This window comes from Saccoglossus kowalevskii, chromosome 8 (genome assembly GCF_978046115.1).
Source record: "Saccoglossus kowalevskii chromosome 8, keSacKowa6.1, whole genome shotgun sequence".
NCBI lineage: Eukaryota > Metazoa > Hemichordata > Enteropneusta > Harrimaniidae > Saccoglossus > Saccoglossus kowalevskii.
This window is the reverse complement of record NC_140648.1, coordinates 16152861-16164986: the sequence shown is the minus strand read 5'-3', so window position 1 is coordinate 16164986 and position 12126 is coordinate 16152861. Positions and strand designations below refer to the sequence as shown.

Genomic DNA, 12126 nt, shown 5'->3' with positions numbered 1-12126 from the left:
TTTTACGGTACTAAGTAGAGGGATGAGGGCATATTTCCACAAACAACTTGAGAATAAATAACTGGTAAAAAATTTCCAGGACCTGATAGGTTAAATACTATTAATTATTTATTGTAAGCAAATATTACCTCGATCCAAGTAGTGCCATCCACCTGAGAAATATTGTAGCAGCAAATCCGGTGGTGACCAAGTCTTCAATATCTTATCCACTTGGTGCTGTTTTCGCCATGACAACGAGCGGGCCAGCATTTCGTGAGCTTTCTCCACGTTGAAATCCCGTGCTCGTAAAAATCTCAGCAATATGGCATCATGGGGCATCTGAAATTATGATGACATTTTGAATGTGTAGTTATAGAAAAATATTGACGATAACATGTGATATTTGGCATGAAGTAATGAGTTCACATGCAGTGCCGAATTCACCGTTAATCCAAGCTACATATAACTAGACATAAAACACAGTACTACAGAGTTGATATATATATTTTTCTTTACCTTTCCTTTAAGGGTTTCACTAATCCATTTCCGTAATTGCACCAGTCGGCTTTCTTGCATTGGGTTCAAGTCTCCTAGGAAACGCTGAATGTAATCTTCATCAACATTGCGAACTACAAATATGAACATAAACAAGTTAAAAAAAACATCAAGTCAAATCAGTTTGCAGGTACATCATAGGTTCCCTAAAACATAATTATAAATCATTAATTAAATGAAGATTGCATCATTTGATGAACAAATGTCACAACTCGGCAAATATTATTCGATGATGTTTGATACAGTTTTATTTTTGATAGATCAAATATAGGCTCCTCCAAGGGTGACCTATAAGCTACAATTTGGAGAAACTTTTTATACAGTTTTTATATCACAAACTCTTCAAGGAAGAAACATGATTTAAAATGTTCTATCTCACATGTATTCATGTGGCACAAACTATTAAAACTTGAATATAATTTTTATAAAAATGCACAATATAAACGTACGATCTTTTCGAAATGAGGTAGATGACTTCCATTTTTTATTATTGTTAATACATGTAGATGATAATAGAATAAATTTGCCAGTGTAACACAACTAAGAATATCTTGATTTTCTGTGAAGCTGTATCGAACATCCTTAAAGAAGATTAAAACATTTTGCAACACACTCACATTGTTCATAAAACTGAGAAGTTGAAAATTGACTGATAGCATTTTCATTCTAACAAAAGCTCAAATTATTGTAAAATATACACATACATTGCAACAAGTCCTTGCATTCACCCTTGTTTCTATGTTGCGAGAAGAGGGGGGGGGGATTTAAAAAATTAATGCTGGTTACCATTAATATGTTGTCAAGGGTTACCATTAATGTGTTGTCAAGGGTTACCATTAATGTGTTGTCAAGGGTTACCATTAATGTGTTGTCAAGGGTTACCATTAATGTGTTGTCAAGGGTTACCATTAATGTGTTGTCAAGGGTTACCATTAATATGTTGTCAAGGGTTACCATTAATATGTTGTCAAGGGTTACCATTAATATGTTGTCAAGGGTTACCATTAATGTGTTGTCAAGGGTTACCATTAATATGTTGTCAAGGGTTACCATTAATATGTTGTCAAGGGTTACCATTAATATGTTGTCAAGGGTTACCATTAATATGTTGTCAAGGGTTACCATTAATATGTCATCAAGGGTTACCATTAATATGTTGTCAAGGGTTACCATTAATATGTCATCAAGGGTTACCATTAATATGTTGTCAAGGGTTACCATTAATATGTTGTCAAGGGTTACCATTAATATGTTATCCTTTCAATGGAGACCTAATAAGCTTTGATACGTATAAATACCAACAATTTTCATCACAGTACTCTTTATGAGGGGGGAGGAGGCAATGATGAATTGCTAACACGCAGTTTTCCCGTTTTGTCAAATTCACATTTAGATGTACATATGTAGCCAAGCCAAAATAGCGTATTTAGCATTTCTGAAAAATGGGCATTTACAACATGCATGTGGCTAATTATTATCAGATATCCAATTTCATTAATTTTCTGATTTTCAGTATCTTCACGACTTGTTTTTAATCACTACAGTGACATACATAAACAAGGTACATAATCTGATTAAATAATAGGTCATTATAATATGCATAATACGTCTCATCCAAACACAATAAATGAATTCTCTCAAAAAAAGAAAAGGAAATGTACTTACAGGACCTGAAATGCAAGTACGCTGGTATAACACAGTCACCAAATAATTGAATCATTTCCTACAATAAGACCCTCCTTTCTTCCCACCCATATTAATTTCAGAAGAACTGAATGAATAACCATCACACCCTTAGACAAAATTTTAATTTATTTTAAAGCAATTTTAAGAAATGCTTACACATGCAGTATGTAAAGCACATTTAGAATGAAAATATGACAGAGCCAATCCTGAAGCCAATAAAAGAAAAAATGTCATTTTTTAAATGAGAATTACTGAAATAAAAGAACAGCATTCAAAATCAAATTAAAAAAATTCCCAACAATAAATAAGTTAGAGGTTAACAAGTCATAAGGTGAACCAGCGCTTCAATTAGAGATAAGACGCTGCTTGCATTAATCAAATCACTCCTTGGGTTGCTCAATTCCCCATCTTCATTACCTTCATTATCTTTTGATGAGCCTCCACCACCTCCACATGCCCCGACCTCACCATTATCCAGCAATTGACAGTCTTCCGTCAGTTCTTCAGTTGCACTGTGTGTGGGGGAGTTTAAAGCTATTTTACCTTTAACCATACCATTAGGCAGGTTTTCCTCGGTGTGCGTTTCCGACCAGGACGGTATATGAGTCACCCCTTCATTATTCAGTTCGTTGACATAGTACAGAATTATTTCTTTACCCTGCGATGAAAAAGAAAAAGAAAAAAAATCCATCAGCGGGTATGAAAACATGTGCCAATCAGAAGCTGTAGTGAAACGTACGTTATAATAAATATAGAGGGATGACAAAATGCTATTCCCTAAGGGAAATGTCAATTTTAGCGTGCAAAGGAATAAACTAATCACACCATACCCACTCGGAGTACGTTATTACAGAACTTGTGTTGACGAGTGTCGAAGTAGGTCTCTAGAGCCAAAGCGCCAGAGGGATTCACCAGTGTTACACGTAATTACCATGGTATGGTAGATTAGATTATACACACAATGCACTAAAACTTTTATTATAACTCCGCCCCTCCAGCAAAATAGCCTATTACTTCAGGTATTCAGAAATAAATAACGTACATTGCAAACTCTAAATAAGCATTCCTGAAGTGCTTATGTCTGGCAAAAAAGACAATATTTTCACAAGACTTCAAGATGTGGCTTTCCCCTTTAATCCTTTGAGTACCATAGTTTTTTTCCTTTTTTTTTGACCAAATTTTGAAACAATTATGTGGGTGTGATGTGTTGACTCAGGAACACACAAAACATCAAAGAAACCAGAGAGCTTTCAAGTTTAACTTCTTGCTCATCCGCCATTTTCAGTTATCAACGGCACTACTTTTTACATATCAATACACTCAGGTGATCAGGTGACATAACACCATTACAAAAGTATGTATCCTGACGCATGCAATAAAGTAGTCCTAAAAACGTCACAGTGGGTTTGTGAATGGTGACAATAGTAGACTTTTTTTGACTTGTAAAAGAAAGCTTATTTGGCTTCTTGCCTTTGCTGAAACATTTACATGAAAAATTTCTCTTCGAACACAAAAGTTTAAAGATACAATCATTAAAAAAAATGTTTAAAATAGCTCCAAAAATAAGGATATGAAATTAAATAAAATTGAATGAATGAGATACCACAAAATGAACAAATCTGAGAGAGGTCCACTTGTAGTACCTTTATGTATGCTGGGTAATATCAAATCAATCGAACTTGCGTTTTTTAACAAGAAGTCAAAAATATCACCTGTAGTACCTATATGTATAATATCAAAGCAAGAAGTTGAAAATATTACTTTTTACCAAAATCTAAGAGAGGTATGCCTGAGGTCCCTATACATGTATGTATAAGTTTTCAAGAAGAAGCCAAAAAAGTAAAAAGTTAATGCGGACAACGATGGACAATCACTCATATGATAAGCTCTGGTCGACAGCAGGGCTAAAATGTCGACAAGGAGTTTGTTGATGTGTACGTTTGACATTTTTCCTAACTGTGTAATTTGCCAACGAAAACTCATAAACTAGTATAGAATATTTTATTTTATTTTTTTTATTTTTATTTTGTAGCCTTTGGATTATAAATCCATGCATATCTATAAAAATAATAAATCACTCACCTTCTTAATATTCTCACCATATTTCTTCATACATATCTTTTCCACCATGTTTTCAAAACCCAAAAAGGACTTGACATCCAGACTTGCGTCTTGCTCAAATACCGTCCACTCAGGGTTGTCAGGATGAACCTAATTCAAACAATTGATATAAAATATTAGAGATGACAAGACTATCCGGCAAGTTCCCATGTTTAACTGTATAATATTTGTATTTTAGTTTTCAGTGCATATAAATTAGACCATTTCCCGGTCACTGCAAGATCTTGTGTTATGTGTGGAATCGAACAACAAAACAGGACAAACAAAAGTCATAGTAGTATCTAAACATCGAGTAGGATTTGACAAATGAGAAAGTAATTTTTGGGGGTATTTTTGCAATTAATGTGCTAAGCACATGTAAAAATAGTCAGATTTGACGATATAACTTAACAGCATTCTCCCTACTGAAAGATGAGTATTCCGATATTCAGCTACATGTATAACAAAAGAAATTCAAGTTGAAAATCAAATCATCTGATTTTTGTGGAAGACGTTTACTTTGCACCAATCATGCAATTCATGAAAGCTTGCAGTGAACGAACATACTGTGAAATACTTTATTATAGTTGGAATTAATTTTTGCTGAAAAGACTTTTTGGGTGTTTTATATGAAATTTATTTTCACTGATTTTTGATGAGTTGAATGTAAAATATAGGAAAAAATGTATATTTTATTTTCACTGAATCATTCCTTCAGCAAAAATAGCACAAATTAATTCCAGACGAAAATAAAGTCTTTTACAGTAGTAGGTCTCACTACAGTATGTATTCCAGTCAATTTTTAAATATTCACAAAATATTCCAGAATTTTCTTACCAAAAAAGATTAGAAAAATTATGATATTTGTCCTATGAATGTAAATAAACAAAATGTATACACATGTGCTTAGAAACAATTACCATTAATATTTACAGATTTGAAGATTGAAATACATTGATAATACCAACAACATGAACATCCCCAACAAAAACATGCAAATGCAAAGCTGAACTCAACTCAACATCATGGCACAGCGCCCCTTATGGTAGGATACTGAAATGTGTACTCAATACAACATGTATTAAAATACATCACATATAAGGTAAAGTGTTTTTCTAAGGTCTTAATGACTACAATTTTTTTCATTACAAATTGTCTAAATTGAACAGTTATAAGAGTATCAACATCCATAAGTCACTGAATCTACTTTGCGGCACCTCATAAAAATATTGTAATAATTATCTCATACGCCTAATGTACAACATACGAGTAAATTAAGAGAGACAGACAGACCAAGTTGGGCCAGTAGGCTGCTATTTTTAGAAATCAATATCCTTAACCGAAGAACGGGAAAAAACTCAATATAATTATGCAGGTGATGTATATTAGGGACTTTTCTGTTGATAAAAACAACTTGGGCTTGATTTATAATAACTAGTGATACACAGCTGGAGAACAGAAAATTCCTTGGATATTATTAAAATATTAGTCATTTTAATAGACAATTTTTATTTCAAATGAGAGCAAACAAGACAAGGGAGTTACAGGTGACAAAATCTCATTATGTTGTCATTTTTAAATAAATAAATAAAAGAGCAAAGGTAATTTGGATTTGTTGCAGAAAACGTTTAACATTGAAATGACAAAATTTTTGATTTTGATGAATTATTAACACAAAAATGGCCACAATTTGAATGTGATTGGTCTAGGCATATTTGAAATGCAAGTGGAGACCGCACAAAGAACAGAAATCAAAACACAAGTTTCTGTTTTCGAAGGGGTACTAATAATCACAGTTTCATTTACCAAAGGTGACAAAAGAGTTTAGGATAAAAAAAAATGGTAAACTGGTTGAACAAATTGGCAGTGAATTTCATTAGGAAGTCCTGTGACCATTTTGGTGATTATATATAGGAAAAGTAACAGGCGAACAAAATGGATTGGATTACTAATCTTCATTACGCCGATGGGATTTCCATTACCAGGAAACGATATGCCCATGCACAGGAAATTAATTAGCCCAAATAAGATACATTACGTAAATGTAAAGTAATCTTTGCAGAAATAATAAGCGGAAACTATGTCTTATTATTGACGTAGGCTTTTTCATATATGGATAGCCAAAATAAGCAACTAGTCGATCCATATTATTTGCATATTAAAAGTTAGCAATGCATGTAACCGTTATGGGTTACTTGCTATATTTGTTTGAACAATTCTGACAGAAAGTTGCCATGGAAAAAATGAAAAACAGATCTGGCTCATATGGTATTGGTAAATCATGTTGTAAATGTTTTTTGAAAGGTCAACTGTGTCATTTGTGAGGTTTATATGCGAGTAACTGATGATAATGACTGAGTGCTGAAGGCGGAAACGTAAATTACAAAGTTTTATTTATAAGTCAAACTGCCCCTATTCATCTTACAAACACTTATTTTATTTCTGTCAACCAATAGAAAGTGCATTTCTACAGATGCAACAAATTCATTTTTATCAACCAAACCGGAATATGTCCAAATTTGAGGCAAGAAATTTCTGAAAGTTGACCTATTTCATTCATTTAGTCATCTATTATTAAACGCATAATAAAAAGAAAAGTTGCTCCATTTTGTTTTTTGATGAATAACGCCCACATATCAAGCCACATAACAACGTGATGAAACCATGGAAGCTAATGCAATTACCCAGAAATCATCAGTTGCTCAATCAGCTGCAACTACTTAAAAAGTAATTGCTGTACAGCACTGAACAGTATTCAAACAATTAACAAATTACATAGTCTATAAATAAATGTCTAAAACATGACTATGAATAAACTGGAAATCAGTCTTTAGATTATTGAACATCACTTACCAGTACCTCTGTAATAGGTCACTTTCATGACCCCTAACAGGTCACTTTCATGACCCCTAACAGGTCACTTTCATGACCCCTAACAGGTCACTTTCATGACCCCTAACAGGTCACTTTCATGACCCCTAACAGGTCACTTTCATGACCCCTAACAGGTCACTTTCATGACCCCTAACAGGTCACTTTCACATCCTGGTACTGTTTTAGCTACTTGAGTGGAATATTTTTGTTAGAAGCAAAAAGACGCTTAAAATGCCCCAATTTTGTATGTCTGTGGTGCTGTCATACCAACAAAAGTATCCCATAAGGCAGCATATTTTTTTTCACCCAAATTATGATCCATCATTTTGTTAATTTGGTATCTGAACATAACTTTCAGTACTCAAAATGTGTTAAACCATGGATCTACATGTATATTATTTCTAGTGTATAAATACAGCGCTTATAAGCCATCATGTGTGGGGTTTTATTAATGCTAGTTGCCTCAGTTAGTTGTCTCATGTACCAGTACTTACAGCCTTGTACCTTGTTCAGTGTATTGCCTCAAAAATCAGCACGTGGCCTTAGGATCACAAGTGATACTTATATGTAAAGCACAGTTTGCATTACATATACTTACAAAAAATAAAATAAAATATCTCAGTTGAATAACTGACATAGGGGACTGTATCAAGTAAAGATAAAATAATACAATCAAATAAGTGTGGAGACAAAAGAGCTGCTATGATAACAACAGTAATGTCAGTATGAGGTGCTACATGTTGACAATGCAACATACCGCCAATAGTCAAAGAGAAAATTCAATTCATATTAAGCGTAAACTGAAAAGGTTTTAATGAGCCGCTTCTGGATTTTTCCCATTTCATGTAAAAAGAAATAGCAAATTAAGTTTTAATAATACATAACAGATGTGCAAGAAAGAGATCTCTTTCAGGAAGCTTCATCAAGTATATAAATCCTGCATGCCATACAGACACTATAGAGACCCTGTCTATGTAATCGGAGACTAGTTTTAATTATGCATGTTACATGTACATGTCAGGTCATATCATACTCCTATCAAGCTCATATTATGTAGCACAAAGGTTCCAAACATTGTTTGTACATCACATTGGTGTGACCTCCTTATATAATTGAGTAAAAAAAATAATTTTGTTTTTTTCTTTTTGATTATTTATTTGGGTTTAATTATTTTCTCTGATCAATAAAATTTCCCTTAGTTACTGTAAAACGTGTCTTTTTATGTGATATATACATGTAGCTAGCATGTTATTTTAGCTAATGCGTAATTTCACTAATACAAGATGTAGCTAATTTATATTATATTATACCAGTATATTGAGGGTGTTTAATCTATTGATTTGATTGGTCCAAACACGAAATTTGTATATTGTCTGATAATACACAGCTAAACAAAGTGGCCCTGGAACATGAATTAACTACAGGTTTAAAGCGGGAATACATAAAATTGAAAGTATTTGATTTTCAGGGAAATATAGTGGTTGAACTTTGGAAAAATATTGGAAAAATTATATAATCATAATATTGCTTTTTGTTAATGGCGGTTGTGAGTGACTGTTAGGTGATCGTCTGTTGCCACACAAACCTAAACGGATGTCAGAACGCTGTCTTTGTTGGTAAAACACGTCTTGTACGTCCTCCAGGTGAAATGGATTGTGAACCTCCAACAAAGAAAACAAGATGAGACTGAGGGATTGATTTATGTCGTGAATTGTGCAATCTTGTGGTATACCCGGCTTTGGTGGGGGTTATTGCTCAATTACAATGTATTTTACAGTAAATTAATTTGAACTTGTCAAATAGGCAAATATTCACTTCTTGTGTAGTGTGTGAAAGACACGAAAGAAACGTCTGCTGCAAAAATGGAATGATTTAATCGTGAAATAAAATACAGACAAAATACAATGACTCTACAGTATATAATGATAGGAATGCCTGTGTTTAAATAAAAGTTGTCCACTTATTATTTATAGCTTTTATCGATTAACAACGAAACAAGAAACATCTGCAGTACGCACATACAGAGTACATGCGCTGAATAAAATGCATTCGTTAGAGGATATTTGATCTTCCTCTCCTGAGTTTCATGTGTACGTAAATACAGCGTTTCGTGTGAATTAAAATATGCACAGGATGCACTGAGAAATAATTTGATCCAAGTAAGTAGGTCGTGCAAGTAACTCGTCATTCAGTTAGGGGGTCGATATTATCTGGGTAATTATTGAGAATCTAAAATCAAAGTGTAGTACGTTTGGAAAGCAGAATTTTATATTATGTATTTTCGAGAATTATTGCTTTCATGCCTTTAAGATGCAAATAAGATATATCAAAGGTGACCCTTAACTCGTTTCCATGGACACAACAATTTCTACCCTGGTAGCCATTTTGAATTGCAAGACATTTTCAGAATCTATTCAGAATCATTATTCAAAATGTGAACTTACAATGCAAATTTTTAAAACGTAAAATGATAAAAAAAAAAATTTCAAACATGTCAAAAACAGGGGTGAGGGGTTACCAATATTTGATTGATAGTTAAGCATAGAGAGAGCAAGCGAGAGATAGATTATAATTAACATGTAAAGTGAAAGAGAATACAGCACTTTGAACAGATTTACGCATTCATTCATAATACTACTTCACATGTACATGTACCTGACTATTAAATTTATTTTCATTCCTCAAACTACGTTACACGTCTGGGGATAGAGATGCCAATTCTATTTTATCGGGTGTCAATTACTCATTTGTAGCATCTGACAAGATCTCACTTTTTTTTACCATGACAAGTAACTACTAATGACGAGGCACGTTAAGTCATCATCTCAGTGTGACCAACTATCAAATGTTTAAGAGGCGCTTGGGCCGCACTGTACTTAGATTCATAAATTTGGCCTGGCACATTAAAAACCCAGATTTTGTTTTCAATTTCTATGCCCTTGTGATGAAATATTTGAAAATCTACAACCAAACATTCATTCCTGTTGCAGTGTATGCATCATAGTACAGCCTGTACACAGATTGCAGACAATACACAGCAATATACAGACAGCTTTTATTTTAAAGTTGGTAATTAATTTGTTTTCAATTGGTTGTTATTAATTTACATTTAATTGAAAATGAATCTTTTTAATGAACCTTTCTGAAAGTCAATGATGTCTGTAGAATGCTGACCATGTAATCTAAAATGAGAATTGAGACTGGATGACCATGCCAGGCCCATCAAATTACCCAGAATACATTGCGGCCAGGTGATATGGGATTAGGCCAAGATGCATGGTATATGTATAATAAGCATAGGCACCACAAAGGCTGCGAATAATCAGGCCGGGAAATTAATCAGTCTTCCGAATGCTCACGAAAGTAATCCACATTGTGACAATAAACTAAACGATTTTCAATGCAAGATGCGCAACATTGTGCATCTGTACTGTATAATGTGATTATTACCACTTGCATGAGAACTTCGTCTTACCACTGCGTTTCCAGTGAAAGAAACACCAAAACTAGATTAATTGTGACTTATTATATTTTTTGTTACAAGTCAATAGAAAAGCTGAGACGCAATCCTTCATATGCAAAAACAACAACTATGTTTTCATAGCCTAAAAAAACAATTATTTGTGACACCATCACCAGAAAACATTTATAGATGTACCAGCATTTTGTATGGACTGATTTAAAATTAGCTGCACCACTTCAAACTAGTTCTACAAACAATGCATGTGTATGCATAGTATTATAAATACAAGAAACAGTTCCACCACTTTACAAGAAAAAAAACATGCTCTTTCATATTCAACAATTAATTTGCAAAATCGAGAAAGCAATACCACAGAACTCTATTTTCATTTTAGATTATAGTGATATAAAATTGGAGAAATAAAATTTAATTGAAAATACTTTCTCTCTTTATACTTTATACTGTATCTCATTAGGAATTATGATATAAATATCATACAGGGTTCAAAATTAAAAAAAAAAAAAAACTTAGAAAATGGACCTGGTATTCCAACGACAATATTAAGTTTTGTTGGTTTGTGAAGCCATAGTTAAATGTCAATTGCACACGTCATGTGGAACAAACTTGATACAATGTATATCAATTTAGTAAACAAATTAATTTTTGTAAAATGCAAATTTCTAGTAGACCCGTTGCTATACTAATTTTTGGTTAATACTGTAGAATACTTTATTTTCGCTTGGAATTTATTTTCGCTATTTTCGCTGAAGGGATGATTTCGTGAAAATAAAATCCAGCAAATATACTTTTTTTCCTACATTTCACATTAAACTCATCAAAAATCAGTGAAAATAAATTCTATACAAAACGGCCAAAAAGCAAAAATTAATTCCAGCGAAAATAAAGTATTCCACAGTAGTAAGAATTTGACAAGAATTGGTTGTGTGTTGCCTTGGGTTACTTTTAATTTGGAGTCTCATTCTGCAAATTCAGGCTAAAATAAATTCATGTTCTGCAGCATTCAACAATAAAAATAAGTAGTTTAATATTGCTGCTATTTTGAAACTATGTTGGCTCCTCGATGTAATGATTTTGAAGCAATTCAATGAAACTAGGACAATACATTATAGGGAAGCCAAGACAACTAAGACTGGATAGAATGTAGTGCACTGACAGTTGAATATAATGGCATGCAAAAAATAGAAGATACAGCTGACTCCTTGGTAAGTACATATATTAATGTGACAGGAGCCAGGGAAAAACTGTAGAAGCATCAGACTCCCTGGTACGCATATAATGGTGCTTTGAACGCACGATCACCAAAACTACCCAAACTTATAAATAAAATCTACAGAAAAGTGAATACCGCTTCAGCTCTGAAGTAGAATTAAAACATTTTTAATAATTTGAAGGACCATACAATGTAGTGTTGTCAAGCAATCCAACGAGTTTGTTTAGTTTGCCAAAAC

The 12126-nt window shown here is 33.2% G+C and overlaps 1 protein-coding gene across 1 annotated transcript in view; it reads right to left on the bottom strand.

The window, feature by feature from the left end:
* LOC100369679 (SEC14-like protein 1) overlaps positions 1-12126 on the bottom strand; it is a 37168-nt gene that overhangs the window by 5398 nt on the left and 19644 nt on the right. The window contains exons 4-7 of the mRNA XM_006821086.3: positions 4303-4431; positions 2638-2878; positions 496-608; positions 129-318 (exon numbers count right to left, since the gene is read on the bottom strand). Of these exons, the coding sequence (XP_006821149.1) occupies positions 129-318; positions 496-608; positions 2638-2878; positions 4303-4431 (673 nt within the window). The remainder of the gene's footprint in view (positions 1-128; positions 319-495; positions 609-2637; positions 2879-4302; positions 4432-12126) is intronic.